At 56.3% G+C, this 20,850-nt stretch overlaps 2 protein-coding genes across 5 annotated transcripts in view; one reads left to right on the top strand and one right to left on the bottom strand.

Moving 5' to 3' along the window:
* Positions 1-4,216, bottom strand: part of NRBP1 (nuclear receptor binding protein 1) — a 33,689-nt gene extending 29,473 nt beyond the window's left edge. For both annotated transcript variants that reach the window (XM_058801213.1, XM_058801214.1), the window contains exons 1-2: positions 4,140-4,216; positions 3,746-3,965 (exon numbers count right to left, since the gene is read on the bottom strand). In XM_058801213.1, the coding sequence (XP_058657196.1) occupies positions 3,746-3,949 (204 nt within the window). In that variant the 5' untranslated portion in view covers positions 3,950-3,965; positions 4,140-4,216. The remainder of the gene's footprint in view (positions 1-3,745; positions 3,966-4,139) is intronic.
* Positions 4,217-4,522: 306 nt separating this feature from the next.
* On the top strand, positions 4,523-20,485 carry PPM1G (protein phosphatase, Mg2+/Mn2+ dependent 1G). Of its 3 annotated transcripts, none has more exons than XM_058801609.1 (10): positions 4,523-4,939; positions 9,514-9,583; positions 14,350-14,435; positions 14,718-14,850; positions 16,129-16,598; positions 17,017-17,154; positions 17,885-18,119; positions 19,128-19,257; positions 19,383-19,485; positions 19,822-20,485. In XM_058801609.1, exons 1-10 carry the CDS (start codon positions 4,820-4,822, stop codon positions 20,014-20,016), a joined length of 1,680 nt encoding a protein of 559 aa, XP_058657592.1. In that variant the 5' UTR covers positions 4,523-4,819; the 3' UTR covers positions 20,017-20,485. The 3 variants fall into 3 exon arrangements, with proteins under 3 accessions (XP_058657592.1, XP_058657593.1, XP_058657594.1); XM_058801611.1 differs by lacking the exon at positions 4,523-4,939 and adding an exon at positions 4,946-5,205; XM_058801610.1 differs by lacking the exon at positions 17,017-17,154.
* Positions 20,486-20,850: the final 365 nt, after the last annotated feature.

Here is a 20,850-nt window from a genome sequence, read left to right as displayed (position 1 = left end):
TGGCACTATCCCAGAGCCAGATTCAGCTCTGGGAGGAAAGCAGCACAGTCCACAACACTGCAGGAACCACAGGTGCTTCCCCATGTTCCACAAAAAATGGAATGTGGGGAACACAAGCATTTTCTATCTTGTTAAAAAGGGTTTCTAATTAAAAATGTCACAGAAGCATTTGATTTTATTAAAACTACTCTGAACTTTCATGGGAATTACACTCTTTGCACTACAGAGCTCCCTGTTTATAGGAAGAATTACAATCAATGAACTCAACACTCAATCCTTTTTTATATCTGAAATTTAAGCAGGAATAGAATACAGAATAGCCAGCTGGAAGGGACCTCCACAGATTTCCTGGTTCCACTGTTGAACCCAATCAGGGCTGGCCCATGTCACAGCATGTTGGGCATTGTCCAAATGCCTCAACCACGGACAAGCCTGGGGCAGGTGTGACCCCCTCGTAAGGAAATGCTCCCACTTGTCCAGCCTGAGCCTCCCCAGATGAAAGCTTGGAGCTGTTCCCTGGTCCTGCCCTGGATCCCGGGGAGAAGATCTATACAGGGAGCATCCCCTCTCATCAACACCTGGCTCTGCCCCAGGATGGGGTTCCATGCCGTCCCACGAGGTTTGCCCTCTCGATGCCAGGGAACACGCTCGCTCCAGCCGAGCTGCTGCCACCCAGGACCAATCCCTGTGGTTCCTTTCTGCAGGGCTGCGCTCCGTCCGCTCCTGCCCCGCTCAGCCCCGTTCCCCGCAGCATACCCCCTTGTGAGCCGGTGTGTTTCCATTAGCGGGCACGGTTCGGTCCCGCTCAGCCCCGTTCCCCGCAGCATTTCCCCTTGTGTGTTTCCGTTAGCGGGCACGGTTCGGTTCGGCTCAGCCCCGTTCCCCGCAGCATTTCCCCTTGTGTGTTTCCATTAGCGGGCACGGTTCGGTTCGGCTCAGCCCCGTTCCCCGCAGCATCTCCCCTTGTGTGTTTCCGTTAGCGGGCACGGTTCGGTTCGGCTCAGCCCCGTTCCCCGCAGCATCTCCCCTTGTGTGTTTCCGTTAGCGGGCACGGTTCGGTTCGGCTCAGCCCCGTTCCCCGCAGCATCTCCCCTTGTGTGTTTCCGTTAGCGGGCACGGTTCGGTTCGATTCGGCTCCGCTCGGTCCCGCTCCCCTCCCCGAGGCCGGCGCAGCCCCGAGGGTGCGGCCGCCTCGGGGCGTGGCCAGAGCGAGCCGCAGCCAATGGAAGCGGCCGGCGGTGATGTAAGGCTCCGCACCGCCTGCCATTGGCTGGCGAAGCCGACCCGCCGGCCCCGCCCTGGCCCCCGGCCCCGCCCCGCGGTGCCCCGGGACCGGCCCTGATCCCGGTACCGGTCCCAATCCCGGTGCCTGTCCCGGTTCCGGACGGGCCGCGGGCGCTAGCGAGGGCCCGAGGCCGCTTTCCCCGAACCGGGAGCGGCAGCCCGGGCGCGCGGGGCCGGCACGGCCAGCGCGGGCCGTCCTGGCCCCGCCACCGTGCCGGGACCGGCGGCGCGGGCACCGTCCCGCCCAGCGCTGCGCGTTCCGGTAAGCTGGCACCGACAGCCCCGGCGCACAGCCAGCCTGCCCCTCCCTGCACTGTCTGCACAGCTCCACCTCTGCTGCAGCGAGCGCATCGCATCGCTCATGGATGGTAAAACTATCTTTTAAAAAATAAATAAATATAAAGGCGAGGCCATTACATTTCAAAACCTATAGCCGGAACACGGCACTCGGAGCAAGCAGGAAAGGATGTCACACATAGGAAGTACCAGAGCAGAGGCAGAACACGCTGTCTCAATCCTGTGTGTGCACCCATTCCTCTCCAGATTATCATGTCTCATTGTTTCCACGGTGCCAGCTCATCCCACATCCAGCAGACACTGCCACAATAAAAGATCGGGATTGCATCACTGGGAAAAGGTCGGCAAACACTTTTTCCACAGTGACACCATCTCCCTGAGAGCGGCAGTGAGTAAGAGCCTGCCCGCACACTGCACAGACAGGGACAACCAGTGTGGACGGGGGAACAAGGGCACTCTGCTCTGGGACAGGCAGCAAAGCTGCTACACCAAATAAACCCAGGTCAGGACAGCTGCAGTGCCACAGTTTGCTCCAGAGAGCAGAGCAGCCCAATGATTGTGACAGCAAAGAGAGTCTGCTGTCATGCAGCCCAGGCAACAAAAGCCTCTCCACAAGCTGGGGGCTGACTGAGACACGAATTCACAGCAGGATTTCACTGCAGGGTCAGCTGCAGCTGAGGCTGCTCCCAGTCTGAGCTGAGTGAAGGCTCCGGCAGCAGCAGCAGCCCCGAGCTCACCCACATCACCCAACAATGATGAGTTCTGCAGCCCTGACACCCACTCCTCAGCCTCTGGGGGTACAGCAGAGCTCTGGCCTCCACAGTGGCAACCTGAAGCCGTAAGACAATCATTTAACCACGCCGAAATGTCAATGAATTTCATTTGCCTGCTGAGGGCCTACTGAAAACCAAAGAAAACACTAGAGCCTCCCAGATGTTACTTGAGGTGTAGGAGAGCACAGAAAACCCTGTGTCTCTTTGCGTCAAAACGATCAGTACTAAATAAAACACATTGAAAAGACAACACAAACAAGCCAGCTTTGTTCACCAGGACGTGCCCCTTCAGTGCAAAGCAAGAGATAAAGCACTTCAGGTATGGAATATACTGTGAAGGACACAGCCAGACATTCACGCTTCTCTAAAAAAAGAGAAAAAGGAAACTTTTTTTTTTTCCTGTTAAAGCTACATTTGTAACCAATCTGCAGAGCCACACCAGAACAGGCACATCCTGAGCACACCAAGCCAGCGTTTGGCTCACGTTAAACCAAACCATGACAGCCCTCAGCAAGCAAAGGTGAAGAACTGCAGGGAATCCCTGACCTTACTCTGACCTCCAAATTTACATCAGAACAAACGCCTCTCTCGCCACCCCCGGGGTTCGCACTGCCCTTTTCGAAGTGCTGGACAAAGCAGACAAACGCCTGTGCTCAGCCCGAGCCGGCTGAGAAAAGCCCCATCAGCACTTGGTTGTGTGGCTGTCAGCACCTGCCAGGGCTGCACAGCCTGCCCAGCCAGGGAGAGGCACCGTGCCAGCACAGAGCAGAACCAGTCCGTACAGACAGCCCCCAGGAAGTAAAACAGCGCCCAGCGAGGAGCGGAAAACAGGAGAGGTCCCAAGCACCACGATGTGATCTCCCTGTGCCCTGACACAGCACGCTGCCAGCACACGCACCGGGGCGGGCAGGGCAGCACAGGCCGAGGAACGAGGCTGTGAGAGCTCACTGTGCGGCATCCTGGCTGCACACCACACAGCAAAGCCAGCTCACAAAGCTGAGGAGCCGGCTCGAGAACCGGCAGCAGGTACACCCACTGCCCAGAGAACACCCAGAGCTGTCCAGCCACCGCTCCTCGCCGCTCCCGGAGAGATAGATCGGTGAATCTCGCACCGGGAGGGCCGGAGCCACTCCCCGCTCCCAGCAACTGGCCGTGACAGCGGCCTGCGGCAGGGCACGCATCCCTGGCCGCGCTCCAGCCGCACGCTCCGCGCCGAGGAACGGCAGGAGCTGGGCCCCGCATCCCCTCCCCGCCTCCCGGGAGCGCGGCGGGCCCGCTGCGGGGCCGGGCTGTCCGGGAACAGGCGGCAGGAGGACCGGGGATCGGGGGGAGCGCCCGCCGGGCGCCGCCCGGGCTCCCCGCAGCTCCGGGAACCGGCTGCCGGTACTGACCTCCTCGCGCCGCTTCTGCCAGCGGCCGCACGGCGACTCCTCCAGGATCTCGGACTCGTCCTCGCTCTCCTCCTCCTCCTCCTCTGGGGGCGCCGCGGAAGTCACCGGCGCAGACACCGAGGTCATCCCCGGGCCAGACGAGGCGGGCTCCGGCTTGGGGTCGGAGCCGCTGCTGGGCACCTGCTTGGACTCGCCTTCCGACATGCTGCGGTCGCACACCCTGCGGGAGAGCCGCGCTCCGTGAGGCGCCGGGCCGGGCCGGGCCCACCGGGCCGGACCGGGCCGCGCCCGCCGGGCCTATCAGCCGGGGTCGCGCCCCGGGCCTGCCAGCAGCGGCCAACCCGGCCGGTCCCGGGGCGAGGCGGGGCCCGAGGGGTGGGAGCCGCGCACTTACCGGGCCCGCAGCGCCTCCCGGTCCCGAGCACGGCCCCGCCGCAACCGCCGCGCTGCGTAACGCGCCGAGCGGGGTGGGGCCTCCGCCGCAGCCAATCAGCGCCGCGAGCGGCGCGTCAGCACCCGCCAATGGCCGGCGGGCGGGGCCCCGCGCTGCGTCACGACAGGGGGCGTCCTGCGCGAAGGGCCGTGAAGGATCGTGAATGGGACGGGGCAGCCCCGTGAAACAGCCAATGAGATAGCGAGAGCGGGGCTTCAGGGTCGCTGATTGGCCGGGGGGGCGTGACTCAGCCTATATAAGGCGCTGTGTGCGCAAAGGCCTCTCATATAGAGGGGCTGGGCAATTATTCTGCTAGTTGTGAGTCCGCGCGGTTTTATCTGTGCGAGCGGCCGCCCGCGGCACCGGCTGGCGGCGGCATCGCCGGTCCCGAGTGAACTGTTCCCCCGGAGGAGCCTCAGGGCAGGCCGAAGCCGCCTGCGGGCCGTGTAGGTAGTCCCGGGGCGGAGCGGGCCGCGGTGCCGCTCTAGCCGCGCCTCTATGGTCGGCGCTTCCGGCCGCCGAGCTTCCGGCCGCGCGACTTCCGGTCGCCGCCCGCCGGTGCGAGGTCCCGCCGCCTCCGCAGTCCGCCCGCGCCCCCCGGTCCGGTCCGGTCGCCGCCGACCGAGGCCGCCGCGGCCGCAATGGGCGCCTACTTGTCGCAGCCCAACACGGTGAAGAGCTCCGGGGACGGCGCCGGGCTCGGGCCGCGCCCGCTGCACTTCGGGTTCAGCGCCATGCAGGGATGGCGCGTCTCCATGGAGGTGAGGGGGTGAGGCTGCCGGGGCGGCGGCGTCCGCGCCCGGCGTTCCTCGGGCTCCTGCCCCCACCGGCGCCCGGTCCGGGGCTCTCGGTCACGCCGTGCCTCCCTCACGGGGCCGGCGGGGGCACTTCGGCGCTCCCGGGACCGCCCCTGCCCTTCCCGAATCCCGCACGGCGGCCGCGTGTCCCGGCTCCTGCCCGGAGAGTCCCCCGAGTGCTGCGGGACACGTGCGGCGGGTGAATCCCTGCGAGAAACGAGGAATGCGGGGTAAAAAGCGAAGGGAGGGAGCGATTGAGTGAAAGCAGTGGGAAATTCTCAGGGGAAATGCCTGGTTTTGTCCTCTGAAATGAAACCTTGCTGTGCTTCCTCCCTGCTTTTATTTATTTATAGATAAATCTCTAGGTAGGATTCTCATGGCTGCTCTCAGCCTCCTGGCTTTGCTGGGCTCGTTGTGGGCAGAGGAGCTGCCCCAGACCCGCATCTGGCTGAGGTTCCAGGTGCTTGCCTGCATTCCCCAGTGCAGGAGGCTGCAGGAACTGCTCTTAGTTGTTGCGAGGGCAGTGTGGGGCTGCTGGCCCTGCAGCTCTGTGAGTACCAGTAATGTGCTGCTTTGTTTTCCCTTTGGGGCAGTCAGCTCACAACTGAGTTCAGTCAGGATTACTCCCTGCAGCCACCCCAGGGGCATCTCTGTGTTTGCTTCTTAGCCCTGTGGCTGGTTTGGAGAGGATGTCCCATTCAGGCTGTCAGACATTGAATTTTTGCTGATCTAGGTCCATAAGCCATTTGGTCAGACACTTCTCTGCCTCTTGGAGTGCCAGAGCAGCCACACAGGTGACAAATCAGTGACCAGAGGTGCTCCCTCCTCTGTGTGTGCAGCCCTGGGCTCTGGTTTTTGGGTAGAAGATGCAGAACTGGTGCTGAGATGCACGCTCAGGTGCCTGTGCTCCTGAGATTGCCTCAGAGGGTGTGTGTGGGGCTGGCTGGGAGGGTCTGAGTGTGTCCAGTGGCACAGGGACATTGCTGGGGCACTGAGCGTGACCTCCAAGGGGTAAATATGTGTGTGTGAGCAGCTCTGGCATCCCTGTTCACAGAGCTGGGGGACCCAGCACCCCTGTGCTCAGAGCTGGGGTGTCAGTGGGGACCCAGCACCCCTGTGCTCAGAGCTGGGGTGTCAGTGGGGACCCAGCACCCCTGTGCTCAGAGCTGGGGTGTCAGTAGGGACCCAGCACCCCTGTGCTCAGAGCTGGGGTGTCAGTAGGGACCCAGCACCCCTGTGCTCAGAGCTGGGGTGTCCCAGGGACCCAGCACCCCTGTGCTCAGAGCTGGGGTGTTTGTGATGGGGACCCAGCACCCCTGTGCTCAGAGCTGGGTGTGTGTGAGGGACCCAGCACCCCTGTGCTCAGAGCTGGGGTGTTTGTGATGGGGACCCAGCACCCCTGTGCTCAGAGCTGGGGTGTCAGTGGGGACCCAGCACCCCTGTGCTCAGAGCTGGGGTGTCAGTGGGGACCCAGCACCCCTGTGCTCAGAGCTGGGGTGTCAGGGGGGACCCAGCACCCCTGTGCTCAGAGCTGGGTGTGTGTGAGGGACCCAGCACCCCTGTGTTTAGAGCTGGGGTGTGTGATGGGCACCCAGCACCCCTGTGCTCAGAGCTGGGGTGTGTGAGGGACCCAGCACCCCTGTGCTCAGAGCTGGGGTGTCAGGGGGGACCCAGCACCCCTGTGCTCAGAGCTGGGTGTGTGTGAGGGACCCAGCACCCCTGTGCTCAGAGCTGGGGTGTGTGATGGGCACCCAGCACCCCTGTGCTCAGAGCTGGGGTGTGTGAGGGACCCAGCACCCCTGTGCTCAGAGCTGGGGTGTCAGGGGCCAGGCTGGGATGCGGGGGAGCAGACTGACCCCGGTTTATGGTGTGGTCACCCTGACCTCCCCCAGCTGGGCCAGGGCTCTCCCTGGTCCCTGAGCAGAGCCTGGGCACGGCCCCTGCTGCAGGGGGGGTTCTGCACTCCCCAGCACCTCTGGGTTATCCCTGCTGGCACAGGCAGCTCTGAGGCCATCACTGTGGATGTGGTTTAGTTGAGTTATCCCAAGAAGGAAGCAGATGGCCGGAGCTGAACGTGCTGCCGATTGCTTCTGAGCCTGAGAGAAATGGGAATTTCTGGGAGAGAAATGTGTGTTGTACATACAGGTGAACAATCAGTTTTCTTGCATTCCAGCACTCTGTCTTACCTTGTTTTGTTTTGTCATTCTCTTCCTGTTCTGTTTTGCTCTTTACCAGGCTTGGAGAAAGCCCTGAGCTGATGTTTGTGCTCATTGCTGTGGTTCTGTGTGTGTTGGTGAGGCCAGTCAGTGTGCACCTGGTGAGACACAGGTGTTTGGGTGTAAAGGAGCTTTTTGTCACCTTGTCCTTGGGTTTTAGGAGCCTTTGAGTGAGGTGGGTGCGCAGGGCTCTGAGGAAACACTCTAGCTGAGTCCAGAGAGGTTCCTTTGGGAGTGAGGAAATGTTTGGGGCAGGCGAGGGACCCCAAGGATAAGGATACACAAACAAGTGGTAATAGGTACTAGGGGCAACAGAGAAAAGGGCTGAAGTGAGGTTTATGGTGCAGAGGAGTGCTCTGGGATACAGTGGGAGGCACAGGGTGTGCTTGGCTGGGGCTTCTCCAAACTCTGCCCCTGCTTTGCCTGTACCCCCAGTGAGACACCAGCGGCCCCAGTTTGCAGCTTCACTCCTGTCCCAGGCTCAGGGCAAAAACTGACAGAGTTTGGTTCAAAACGTGGAGATTTGTTAAATGAGTGCTCAGGTTAATTTATTAATTTGCTTGCTCATTTCAGCTGAATTGGGTGTTTGATGTTTCAGTTTTTCACCAGTGTCACAGTAACCACTCAGGCGGCTGGGGAGAGCGGGGGATCCCAGGGTGCAGGAGCTGCCTTTGGAGCCTCTGTGAGCTCTTCCAGCACACGAGGTGACAGTGAGAGGGCAGTCAGTGCCTGCAGCTCCCTGGGCAGCACCTGGAGCCTTCAGAGCCCTGCTGGTGGCCTTGGCAGTCCAGGAGACCTGGCTGTGCCCCCGGGCAGGGCCCGCAGTGCCGGGAGTGGGGCAGAGCCAGTCCCAGGGCTCTGTGACCTGAGCCTTGCCCGTGTGCCAGCCCTGCCCGCGTGCCCTCGGTGGTGCTCGCTGAGGGGACCCATCAGGACAGGCCCGAGGGGCGCAGCAAGGGCAGCACGGTCTGGTTTTGCTGCCAGTGCTGGGTTTCCTCTGCAGCAGCAGCATTTGCATCTCTTTAATTACACTGCTGTTTGGTCACCTGGGGCTTATCCCAGTTATTGTGTTGGCGGTCACCCTCTGTCTCAGTGGCTTCTGTGAGTGCTCAGGAAAGTGAGCACTGAAATGCTGCTGCTTGGTTTGTCTCTGTTTCCATTTGTTCTCCAGTGAGGGTTGGGGACATTTCATGCACTGCCTTTCAGTCATTGCTCATTTTGAGCTCAGGTGGTCACTGGCTTGTTCAGAAGCTCCATTGCAAAGAGTGCTGCACAAACCCAGAACCTCGCTGTTCCTGTTTCCTGAGCAAGGAACAAAGTTCTCTTTTTACAGAAAACTGCAACTCTGGGGAGTGAGGAGACCTTGTCCAAGGAGTCGTACCTAAAAAAGCAGTAGAGGTCGGTGGTTGCTGGGCTGTGATCTAGTTCTCTGTGTGTGTGTGTGTGTGTGTGTAAATTTTGGAATATTTCTGGCAGCATGGACATGTCCAGATATTTCAGACTGGTGTCTCGGTGCAAGCCCAGTGTTTTGGGGCAGTTGGAGCACATTGAGGGTGATGAAGCACAGAAAAGATCACATTGTTGAACATATTACAGGATCCGTGTTCTCCCTGACCAGGAGTGTGGGGTGTGTCAGGTGGGGAGGGAGTGAAGGAATGTCTGGGGTTAGCTGGGCAGGGGAAGGGCCTGGGAGGAGGTTCAGCCTGGCCATCTGTTCCAGGCTCTGCATTGCAATAGCCAATAGCCTAGGTGGGTTTGCCTGCCCATAGGGGAAGGGGTTCAGGCTGTAAAAATCACAGGGTGCCTCCCTCAAAGCTGGCTGCTCCTCAGAGCCCTTGTGGAGAAAAGGGCTGTGCACTCCATGGCCTTTGGGGGTGTTGAGCCTTGAGCTTTGCCCAGAGATGGGAATGGAGCTGGGGAAGGTTTGGAGCATGTGGCTGAGGGAGCTGGGGAAGGTTCAGCCTGGAGAAAAGGAGGATCAGGGGGACCTTCCTACTCTCTGCAACTGTGATGGGAGGGTGCAGCCAGGTGGGGATCATGGACAGGAGAAGAGGAAGCAGTCTCAAGCTGTGCCAGGGCACTTTCAGGTTGACTGCTGTGAGCAATTCCTTCATGGAGAGGTTTGTCCAGCCCTGGCACAGGCTGGCCAGGGCAGGGATGGAGTCCCCATCCCTAGAGGGGTTTAAAAGCAGTGTGGATGTGGCACTTTGGATTGGCAGTGCTGGAGCAATGGTTGGGCTCAGAGGGCCTTTCCAACCCAAACAAATCTGTGTTGTATGATTTCCTGTGGGTCTAACGCAATCCCCTTGCTCTCTCTTTCAGGATGCCCACAACTGCATTCCTGAGCTGGACAGTGAGACAGCCATGTTCTCTGTCTACGATGGACACGGAGGTAACTGCACCACTCTGTCTGTCTGTCCTTCTGTGGGACCCCCTGGGACATCCAGTTGTTGTTGGGAATTCTGCTCCTCAATGGAAGCATCTTCTTCCATGGATACCATCAGCAGAGGTTCTGAACTCTTAGGGGTCCTGGGAGGAAGGGTTTGATCTGAAATTGAAATCAGATTTGTATTCCATCTTTATACCTTTTGAGAATGGCTGGTTCTATTGTGGATAAGCTGGGCAGGAGAGTCACAGAAGAAAAAGAGATAAGAAAAATCACCTGAGATTGACTCTAGGCAGTGTGTTCTAGTGGATGCCCAAGGAAAGAGTGAAAATCAAAACAGGCAGATCCATTCCTGTAAGGGTTCCTTAAACTGGAGATTGCAGCCATTCCATCCTGGAGACATGGTGGAGTCTTCTGGATGAGCTAACTCTTCACAAATTTGTCTGATTGCATTTTAAGAAGGTTTCTGTGTTTGGTGATTGTTTACACTGTGCATTTTGCATAGAATCATTATTTGAAAAAGATATGGTTAAATCTGCTACCTGATAATTTCACTGCACTATCCATGACACAAGGAATGACTGAATACTTTTGCTTTTGAACTCCATATCTTTTTTTTTCCAGTCAAGAGGAGTCCAAAGCTTCTCTCTGCTTGTATGACTGAATATTGGTATTAAATATTATTGCTAATATTATTACAGAATTTGCTCTGCCAGTATAATGTAAGAGCTCAAGATGCTGCTGTTAAATCTTGCAACTTATTTTAATTTTGATCATCCTGAGTGATCCATCATGGTTTCCTGACCTCTTTTCCTGCTAGTTTATGTAGATGTTGAACACCATAGCTTTCCAAGGAGCTCTCCCAGTGGCCATCCCCCATTGTGAAAACAGCTCCTATCTATCCTCCCTGCTTTTCTTGTGGCAGCTTAGTTTGTAAAATGTTTGATGGTTTATTTGAAGGCTCTTTGGAAATCTGTGTGCAGAACTGAGCTGCCTGTTTCCTCCTGTTCAATGGCTCTGTGGCAGTGTCCAGTTTGTGACTGTCACTGCTGGGATGTAGCAAACAGCTCTTCCAAAGAGGTCATTCCACTCTGAAGAGTGTATTTCATATCCTGAAATTACTTTTTTCCTGAACTTCGCCTTAGAGTGTGCAGAGACCCTTGTGGAGCAGTCACTGGTGTCCTGAAGGGTCTCTTTGAGAGCCTGGGGATGATGAGTTGGTGCTGAGAGGCAGGGAGTGACAATGGGACGTAGGGATCAGGAGCCACCCACCTCAGAAACTGTGTGTGTGTCAGGCAGAACTAAAGACAAGGAGCATCTGCCAGAGATGGGTCAAGAATGAGGAGTGTGAAACCATCTGCTCTCCTCTGAGCTCAGTGTTGGTTTCTCAGCTGCCAAGGTCTTACACCATGTGCTGGGTTTTACAGAGGCTTTGCACACTCGTGACATTCCTGCTAGTACAGGACATTAACTATTGTGTTTGGGGTTCTTAAATACAGTAGGGAAGATCTGAGATAGCCATGGGATGGCAAAGCACTGGCATGAGTTTCTAACTCATATTTTAGATTTCTAGTGATTGAATCTCTACATGTCTCCCTGGACAAGCTGTATCAGGAAGGACATGGATAGATATATGTAGATAGATTCATTATATTCATAGATAGATGTATATAGATTCAACTATGTCATGGATACAGTTGAATCTGAATTAGAAGAGCGGCTTTTGCCCACCCCCTACTACTGTGTGATTTTATTGATGCATTAGTTCTTAAGTTTGAAGCAATTTCTCAGGTCTGTCCCATGTAAGAGTAGGGTTTTGGGTGGGAACCTTGCTAAGCTTTATTAGCTGGCAGTACAGAAACTGAATTTAGCTTCTCTTATACCTTGCTCGTCTCTCAGCCTGGAACATTCCAGTGAGCTTCCTGCTCCAGATAGGTTGGGAAAAGTTTTTATTACTGTCTTATTTGAAAAAGAGTGAGTTTGGGGTTTTTTTTACATATTAGCATTTTCCATTTGATTGATCAGTTTTTCTCTCATGTTCGCCTCTTGTGGACAAGGCTTTGAAAAATGCTGCTGGGCAGGTTTTTTGCCTTCCCCAGCTCCTTTTTGATGTGCTCTGGCCTCCCTGCCCCCAGATTGTGGAGGGTGATATTTGGGCACTGTGCTCCTTGGGTGGGAGGCAGGCAGTGTTGTGTCTGTCAGCAGCTGCAGGTCACTGTGCTGGTTTGGTGTTCCCAGGGGCCAGAGGGGTTTGTGTCTGTCAGCAGCTGCAGGTCACTGTGCTGGTTCTGTGTTCCCAAGGGCCAGAGGGGTTTGTGTCTGTCAGCAGCTGCAGGTCACTGTGCTGGTTTGGTGTTCCCAGGGGCCAGAGGGGTTTGTGTCTGTCAGCAGCTGCAGGTCACTGTGCTGGTTCTGTGTTCCCAAGGGCCAGAGGGGTTTGTGTCTGTCAGCAGCTGCAGGTCACCGTGCTGGTTCCGTGTTCCCAAGATCACTTTACCTGACCCACACCACACTCTGTTCTGTGCTCTGCCGGTCACAGGCTGCCTGGTTCCTGCTCTTTGCTGGGCCCTGCAGTGATTAGTGGTGTTTGACCAAGTTACCATTGTTATCTGTTATTCACGATCTGTTATTCAAACACTGACCTTGAGCCTCAGCTGGCACCTGGGCTCTGCACTGAGGACATCACTGTCCTTCAGCTTCCATCTCATGGAGACAGCTAACATTTTTTCACCTCCCTCCAAGAGGTGTTTTTGGAGAAAATAAGGAATGGCCAAGGCCTTGCAACCCTCACAGGCAAGAGTTTCTGCCTAGTATCCCATCTAGCACTGCCCTCTGTCAATGTGGAGCCATTCCCCTTGTCTCTCCAGTGTCCCCAGGTCAGAGCCAGTCTCTCTGTTCCCTGCACCATGGAATGCTTTGCAGCACTGGGTAGCAGCAGCCACTGGGCTGTTTCTGTTCTCTGTCAATGGCCACTTGATCCCTTCTCTGCAGGTGCATTGGGAAAGTCCCTTGTCTTTCTCCCAAGTCTCCCCACTTCTCTGCTTCCCACTATGTTCCCTTTTTGCTGAACTGATGGCTGGTTGCTGCTTTCCTCTCATTCCCTTGCTCCCCATTCCCTCACAGAGCCTTGCTCCTGCCTGCACAGCTCCTCCCAATGCCTAGCTGCCCATGCAGTCCCTGCTGGGCTCAGAGAAGGGCAGGGAGGTGGGGATGTGCAGCAGGGAGATCAGGAGCTGTGTGACTGGTCCATCCTGTGAAAAACCCCCTGTAGCCCAAAGGAGAGGAGCCCACAGGCTCTGGTGGCACCTGCAGGAAAGGCCCAGGTGCAGGCAGGCTCTGCCCTGCTGTGCCCTGCCACCCACCCTGCTGCTTCTTTGCACTGTCACAGGGAATGGTTGGTCCAGCACAGCCTCAGGATGTTCCTGGACCCTGCACTGGGACCCTCCACCTGCCTGCAGCTTGCCCTGCTCCTCTCCCTCTCTCTGTGCAGTCGTTTCATTTGTTTCTCAGTTTCTGCCTCTAATTTTCCTCTTTGTGAGGTGTGAGCCACGTCCACATTCCTGTGTCCTGCACTGTTCTTTGCTCATGTAAAAACCTCAATGAAGTGTGATCTCTTACAACTCACACTACTCTTTCTTGCCCTGTTCAAGATAAACCACAGAAATTCATCATCCCTCAATGTTTACTCTTCCTTCTCTCTTAATAGCACCTTCAGGATCTGAACAAATGCCCCCCATGCCCTATTCCACACCTGACACCATTTCTTACCAAGCTAGGGGAGCTTCTGGCTTTTCAGAATCTCTCGGCTGCTCTAGGATGAGCCCTGGAGCTGTCTCTCAGCACGGTTATCCCTGTGCTCTCAGCACAGAGTTCTGGCTGCTGTTTGTCTTGCTGTGCTCTCTCCTGTACCAAGTGACTGCCCTGTCTCCTGAGAGGTTCATCTCAGTCTCTGGGATCTCACTGCCCATGCTCTGGAACACACACTAGGAGACATGTGGCAGTGGTCACAAGGGTCTTCAGGGTGAGAGAGAGATGAGAATGTTGACTTCATGTTCAGAAGGTTTGATTTATTATTTTATGATATATATATATATATATTACATTATAACTATACTAAAAAGAAATATAAGGAAAGTTCTCAGAAGGCTAGCTAAGCTAAGAATAGAAAAGAAAGGATAACAAAGTTCTGTCTCAGCAGAGAGCGAGAGCAGCTCTGCCATGAGTGGTCAGTAAATCCAAACATCCACAGGAGACCAATCACGGATCCACCTGTGGCATTCCACAGCAGCAGATAACCATTGCTTACATTTTGTTGCTGTGGCCACAGCTTCTCATAAGGGAGAAAAATCCTAAAGAAAGGATTTTTATGAAAAGATGTCTGTGACAGAGACAGAACATTTTTATGTGCTCACTGCACACTGGTAATGCTCCAATAGAGTCTACAGTGAGCAAAAGCTTCCCTTTCCTTCTGCTTCCACTGACACGTGCAATTAAAGATTTCTAGGTAGGCTGGACATAAAGAGTCAGCCTAAGCTCCCTCTCAGGAAGTCACAGCATTGGCCACACCTGGTGTTTTGGATGTGTGTGCCAGGGCCATCTGCCCATCCCACTAGGGAGGTGTCCCCTGATCCCCACACTCAGCTGCTGTGTCACTGCTGTGTCTGGAGCAGCTCTGCCTTCTGTCCCAGGATTTACCTCAGCAATTCAGCTGCTCAAGGGCAGGTTCTGTCGGGAAGGAGCAGCCTCTTTAAATAGTTTCTGCTCTTTTTCAGGAGAAGAAGTTGCCCTGTACTGTGCCAAGTACCTCCCTGAGATCATCAAAGACCAGAAGGCCTACAAGGAAGGCAAATTGCAAAAGGTGAGGAGCCAGCTCTGCCCTGCACTGAGTGCCAGCACAGAGGAAATACTGGATACTGTGTCAGTATCCAGCTGGGTGTGGGTTCTCCAGGGAGTTATGGAGTCTCCATTCCTGGAGCTGGGCAGGGTCCTGGGTGTCCCTGCTGGAGCAGAAGCCCTGGGTCCCTGCCGGCTGCAGCAGTGCTGTGGTTAGTTAGAGTGTGCAAGCTGAAGAGACTGGATTGCACACATGGCATCCTGTGGGGAAGGGCAGCTGCCCACTCATGTCTTTGCCCATACACAGGCCCTGGAAGATGCATTCTTGGCCATTGATGCCAAGCTGACCACAGAGGAAGTGATTAAGGAGCTCTCTCAAATGGCTGGGCGGCCGCAGGACGATGAAGATGAGAAGGAGAAGGTTGCTGATGAAGATGATGGTAAGTCAGATGCCACTGCACAGACAAGGCTGCAGCTCCAGGACAGGGATGTAGAGCAGCAGGGTCAAGCCTCCTTGGGCACAAGGTTTTCTGTCCCAGTTTCTCAGTTAAATTTTGGCTGACTTGAGCTACTGCCCCTTAGCATTGTCTGTGGCAGAGGGGGAAACCTTTATCCATTTCCAAGCTTGATGCTATGAATAACAAAACAGCCTGTCCCCATTTTCTACAGAGCTTCCTCCATGGGTTGCAGGGTTCCAGGGTATGTCAGGAATTCTGAGCTGGCCTCAGATGTGGAAGGGGAGTGATGTGGTGTGCAGTGCTCAGCTCCCCCTGGCTGGTGGCAGCCACCAAGTGCAGATAGGATTGAAGCAGAGCCTGGCCTTTTCAGCAGTTCTTCTTCCCACAAAGAAGCAAGTGTTCCACCAGCAAGTGGCTGCCAGCCCAGGAGGTGTTTCCTGGGGTGGAATCCTGTGCTGCTCCCACTGGGTACCTTGTGACCAGCCTTGAGACAGATGCAAGGTGATCCTGTCACCTGGAACAATATGTCAGTCTGGAAATGCTGGATTTGTTGTTTTGTTGTTTCTCCAGCTGACAGGGATGAAGTGGGTGGTTGGGTTTTCTTTTTTTTTGTTCTGTATTTTCAGGAGCATTTGGGATATCTGTATTTGTTTTCCTTTTGGGATTAAATAGCAAAGCAGACTATATGCAAGGGGATGTCAGTAGGGAGCAGTGGTGTTTGGCCCAAGGTCACTGGGGAAAGTCATCCCACTCTCTGTCCAGTCCCACCTGGGAGATGGCCAAAGCTCTGCTCTCACCTCTTGTACCTGTCCAAATGACAGCTGGTGGGGATCCCTGGGTGTTTCAGCTGTTCTCTTGTTCCTAGCTGCAGCATTAATGACCAAACCTGCACAGGGCAGTGGTGGCTCTGCTTCCCTGCAGCTCCCAAGAGCTTGGGCTTGGGCAAGTGAGGCTGTGCCCCCTGGGCACTCACCTGATGTGCACGCTGTGCTCCCACCAGCCCCATGATGGCTGATGTAAATGCTCTGTGGTGCTGTCAGTGGGCCAGGGAGCACAGCTCTGGGGCTCTGGCAGGCTGTGCTGTGCTCAGAACTGTTCCATCCTGCTCACCTGGAGCTGTGGGAGGGCACAGCCTGGCTGTGTGCTCAGAGCCAGCCTGGGCAGCAGCCTCAGCTGGGGCAGCTCAGCACAGCACCCAGCGTGCTGGGGTCCTGCTCTCTCACCCTCTCTGTCCTTGTCCCTTCCCTCCTCCATTTGCAGTGGACAATGAGGAAGCTGCTCTCCTGCACGAAGAAGCCACAATGACCATCGAGGAGCTTCTCACACGCTATGGACAAAACTGCAGCAAGAACCTCAAAGCCAAGTCTGTAGCTGCAGCTGGGGATGGCGCTGTGGAGGGGACAGGCAAGCAGCATGATGGGGAGTCAAGTATGAATGGAGAGGCTGACCCAGGGGAGCTTCCCGACCACAAGGAGAGGAAGAACGGGAAGCCAGACGAAGAAGTCACGGGTATTTCCTCCACCTCAGACAAAGCCAGCGCTGGAGGCAACAGCCCTGCTCTGCAGAAGCCTGACCTAGGCAAAGGTGACGAGGCCGTCACCTCTTCCACTGGGGAGGCCGGGCCCTCCTGCTCCTCCACGGGAAAGCCCCAGCGCACAACCAAATCCAAATTTTTTGAGGACAGTGAGGATGAGTCAGATGAGGTTGAGGAAGAGGAGGAAGACAGTGAGGTAGGAAACAGCACTGGAACAGAGTGGCCTTGTGGCTGGGCAGAATGCATTGCTTATGGTGGTACTTGAGACGAGCCTCTGGCTCTTCCTAGGTGTGTTCCTAGGAGCAGGTGTTTCAGGCTGATCCCTTGAGGCCATCCCATGGGAATGTTTGGGATTTTTGAGCTAACCCCGAAGGACGCACCCTCATCCTGCAGCAGCCATAGCTGATAGCCCCTGGTCCTGCTGCATGCACCATCCCTTCATCCACTGCTCTAGTGGTACCAGCTGCCCTGGTTGTAGCCATCAGTGTGGGGGACACATGGCAGGTCGCCTCACACCTCTGGGGGACTGACCATTGGTCCCCAGGATGGAGGGACCGGGGGGGACAGCACCAAGGGGCCTGTGTGACTCCTGTGGTGTCTCTCCTTTCTTGTAGGAATGTAGTGAGGATGAGGACGGTTACAGCAGCGAAGAGGCAGAGAATGAAGATGATGAAGATGACACTGAAGAAGCAGAGGAGGATGAGGATGAAGAGGAGGAAATGTTGTTACCGGGCATGGAGGGGAAAGAGGAGGTGCAGAGCCTGGTTTTGTGTTCTGCATCTTAGCGTGGAGCCAGGGGCACTTGGGAGACTCAGCTAGGGGTTGTTGCTGTTCATGTGGGGACAGAACACCCTGTGCACTCTCCTGGGGCTGGGGGAGCTGCTGACAGCCTGGGTTTGTGCAGAAGCTGAGGGATGGGCCTGGGTCTGGACGGCAGGTTGAGACCAGAGGCTGATCCTGCTGCTGGGTGTGAGGTGCTTGGAAAGCACTGTGGAGGGGGAGCGTGGGCAAGAGCAGGAGGGCTCTGCTGGCACCTCTGCTCCAGGGCACAGCACAGCTCCTCACCGGGCAGGGCTGTGGCTCTTCAGCCCATGATGGTGCAGGCAGGCAGGCCAGGGACCCAGGGCTCAGCAAAAGGGGACGTGGCTTCCAAAGGTGCCAATTTCTCCCTTTGGGGAAATGTCCTGACCTGATGTGAGGATGTGCTCAAGCTGGGCTGAGGTTGGAATTGGCACATCAGAGCCGAGGGTACAGACCTGTGGAACGCCACAGAATCCTGACCCAGCACCCTGCACAGGACTGGGATGGAGGTGCTGCCTGCCCCTCAGTGAACACACTCCTGGTGTTTCCCAATCCCTTGGGCCTTCTCCATTGCTTACCCTGGGATCTGGGACACTGCTGGGGCTGTGCAGCTGCTGCTGGTGTCTATAATGACCTGGCATGGAGCTAGAGAAATAAACCTGACCAGAACTCTCTGTGCAGCCTGGCTCAGACAGCGGGACCACGGCGGTGGTGGCGCTGATCCGCGGCAAGCAGCTGATCGTGGCCAACGCGGGCGACTCGCGCTGCGTCGTGTCCGAGGGCGGCAAGGCCGTGGACATGTCCTATGACCACAAGCCGGAGGACGAGGTGGAGCTGGCCAGGATAAAGAACGCTGGTGGCAAGGTCACCATGGACGGGAGGGTGAACGGCGGCCTCAACCTCTCCAGGGCCATTGGTGAGCAGGGAGGGGGTGCTGGCAGGGCTGGCCTCGGCAGAGCCACAGTGCTGGCAGCACTGCCAGCCTCTGAGGCTGTGGGACAGTATTTAATGAGATAGTGAAACCTCTTCAGTGTTTGATGGGAGATTTAGTCTAATTGGAGAAAACAGCCGTGAAGCAGTTGGACACCAGTGGAAAGCAGCATCTGACACATCCCAGGCTGCTGTGCCAGCAGCTGGGTTGTCAGAAACTGCCTCATGTAAATTGTCCCAAAACCAAACTGCTGCCTCTGGAACAGGACTTTTCCTGCCCACTGGGTTATTGAGGAATCTTGGTGTGTTGCTTCCTGGGGACCTGCCTTCATGGCAGTTTGAGCCCATTTATTTGTCTGAGTGTGTACAGAAGGACCCAAACCACTGAAATCATTCTGTCAGTGTAAAAGATATAAAACATACCTCTAGGATGGAAATAAGGAGTTTATCTAGGGAGACACTGGCACTCCCACCTGCTATTTTGTGGTGGCCCTGGAAGTCCCTTCATAGGATGATTCCTGATCAACTGCTAGTCAGAGCTGAGGGCCAGTTTTCTCAAGGGAACTTTGTATCATACAATGAACCCTGGAATGGTTTGGGTGGGAACAGGGACCTTAAAGCTCAACCAGTTCCAGCCACAGCCATGGGCAGGGACACCTTCACTAGATCAGGTTGTTCCAGGCCCCATCCAGGCTGGCCTTACAGGCCTGCAGGGATGGGGCAGCCCCAGCCTCTCCAGAGGTGACAGGGGCTGTGTGCTCTTGGCCCCAGGAGGTGGGGAAGGGACACTTGGTTTGGAGTAAAGACAGGCTGAGCTGGCCATGACCCCTCTTCCCTGGGCTTGCCAGAGCCTACACCTGGAACCTGCAATGGTTCCTCTGCTTGGTGGCCCACAGCCTGATGCCAGGTTGTGGGAGCACCTCTGATCCCACTGGGAATGCCCTGTGGCAGGGCACACACTGCCTGTGCCCAGACATCTTCCTCCCCACCACAGGGGATCACTTCTACAAGCGGAACAAGAACCTGCCTCCAGAGGAGCAGATGATCTCTGCCTTGCCTGACATCAAAGTGCTGACAATAAACGATGACCACGACTTCATGGTCATTGCCTGTGATGGAATCTGGTGAGTGGGGCCTCTGGGGCATCACTGCTCCAGCCTTCGTGCAGAGCTGAGCCTGAGGAAGGCCTGTGGGCCACTGGGGCACGTGTGCTCCCTTTGCCTGCCTTCCTGACCCCTCTGCTCTGCAGGAACGTGATGAGCAGCCAGGAGGTGGTGGATTTCATCCAGTCCAAGATCACCCAGAAGGATGAGAATGGAGTCCTGCGGCCACTCTCCTCCATTGTAGAAGAGGTAAGGGGGGAGCAATGTGGCATTCCTGCATTCCTGCATCGCTGCTCTGTGCTGGCTCTGCCCTACCACTCCCTCAGAGGGTTCCCTGGGCACTCCAGCCAGTGTCTGACCCAGGGGTGCTGTGCAGCCCCAGGAGTTTGTGCCCACATTCACAACCCCGGGGCTGCCAAGCCCATCTCTGCCCCTTGTCTGGTGGGAACAGCGTTTGGCTCCTCCTGCACAGGTGTGACCTGGCAGCCCCTGGCCACTGTCAGGTGCTGGAGCGGGCCCAGTGCCTCAGGGCGGTGTCCCAGTGTGTTTCTGCTCTCTGTCCTCACTTGCCCTGTCCCTCCCCAGCTGCTGGATCAGTGCTTGGCTCCGGACACCTCGGGGGACGGCACCGGCTGCGATAACATGACGTGCATCATTATCAGCTTCAAGCCCCGCAACACACACCCGCCTGCTGAGAGTGGGAAGCGGAAACTGGGCGAGGCAGCAGCACCAGCGGAGGAGAACGGTGGGGACAGCACCAAGAAGGCCAAACTGGAGTAGCAGGGCCCGCCTGGGGACTGGGCTGTGCTCACCAGACTCTCGTTTCTTACCCATGCTGAACTCAAGACTGCAGGTCTTGTCCCTTTTTTAGCCTTAGCAGAGGCCTTGTTTGTCCGTGTCCTGGTGGGGGGTGGGCGGGTCTGGTTAGCGAGGGCATGTCCACTGTTCATCCGTAACCATTCCAAAGAGGGAGCCGGGATGAGCCGCGCCCGGGAGCGCCGCGCCGAGGAGCAGGAGGAGATGTCCCCCCATTGTCTCCATGTGGTTGTTGCCATTTCTGTGCCTGTGAATTTCTGTTTGGAGGGAAGAACTTTTTCACTGTTGAGGTTTTTTTAATCTGCACCCAATTATTTAAGGCCCTTTCTGGTTTTTTTTGTGAAACAATCTGGCGGTGGTGCTGCGGCCACGCCGTGTTCAGTTGTACACTTTCAATCAATACTTTTTTCAAACTAAAAGACCAGAAAATACAGGTGTGGTCTTGGTCCTTGGTTCTTTCCTGGAGGGGGCGGTGAGGTGGGGAGGAGAACTTTTGTCCCTGTGGTCTTGGATCAGTGCAGGGGTTTGGCCTGTGGCTCTCAGTTTCCCCAGACTGGCTCTTCTGAGGTGTCTCACAGAGTGGACATTGAGCCTCTGGAGAAAGTCTGTGTCTGCTCAAGGGATGGGGCACCAGACCTGCCCCTGAGCTCCCCTGCCCACAGCACCTACAGAGCTGCACCTTCTGTCAAGGTGTGTCAGGAGGCAGCTCCTCCCTGATGCACAGCTCGGACAAGGGGGGTCAGTACCTGTGGCTGCTCCAGCAGGAGTGGAGCCCGTGGGCTGTGAAACACTGATGGA

The sequence above is a fragment of the Ammospiza caudacuta genome, chromosome 3 (assembly GCF_027887145.1).
Source record: "Ammospiza caudacuta isolate bAmmCau1 chromosome 3, bAmmCau1.pri, whole genome shotgun sequence".
NCBI lineage: Eukaryota > Metazoa > Chordata > Aves > Passeriformes > Passerellidae > Ammospiza > Ammospiza caudacuta.
Note: the sequence above shows the minus strand (reverse complement) of the source record. Positions and strands in the feature narration are given on the sequence as shown.

Bases quoted from the DNA above. Each gene is read 5' to 3' on its own strand.
- PPM1G (XM_058801609.1), top strand. From the start codon at position 4,820: ATGGGCGCCTACTTGTCGCAGCCCAACACGGTGAAGAGCTCCGGGGAC. The intron at 14,436-14,717 runs GTGAGGAGCCAG...GCCCATACACAG, and splicing joins AGGAAGGCAAATTGCAAAAG to GCCCTGGAAGATGCATTCTT. The intron at 19,258-19,382 runs GTGAGTGGGGCC...TCTGCTCTGCAG, and splicing joins ATTGCCTGTGATGGAATCTG to GAACGTGATGAGCAGCCAGG.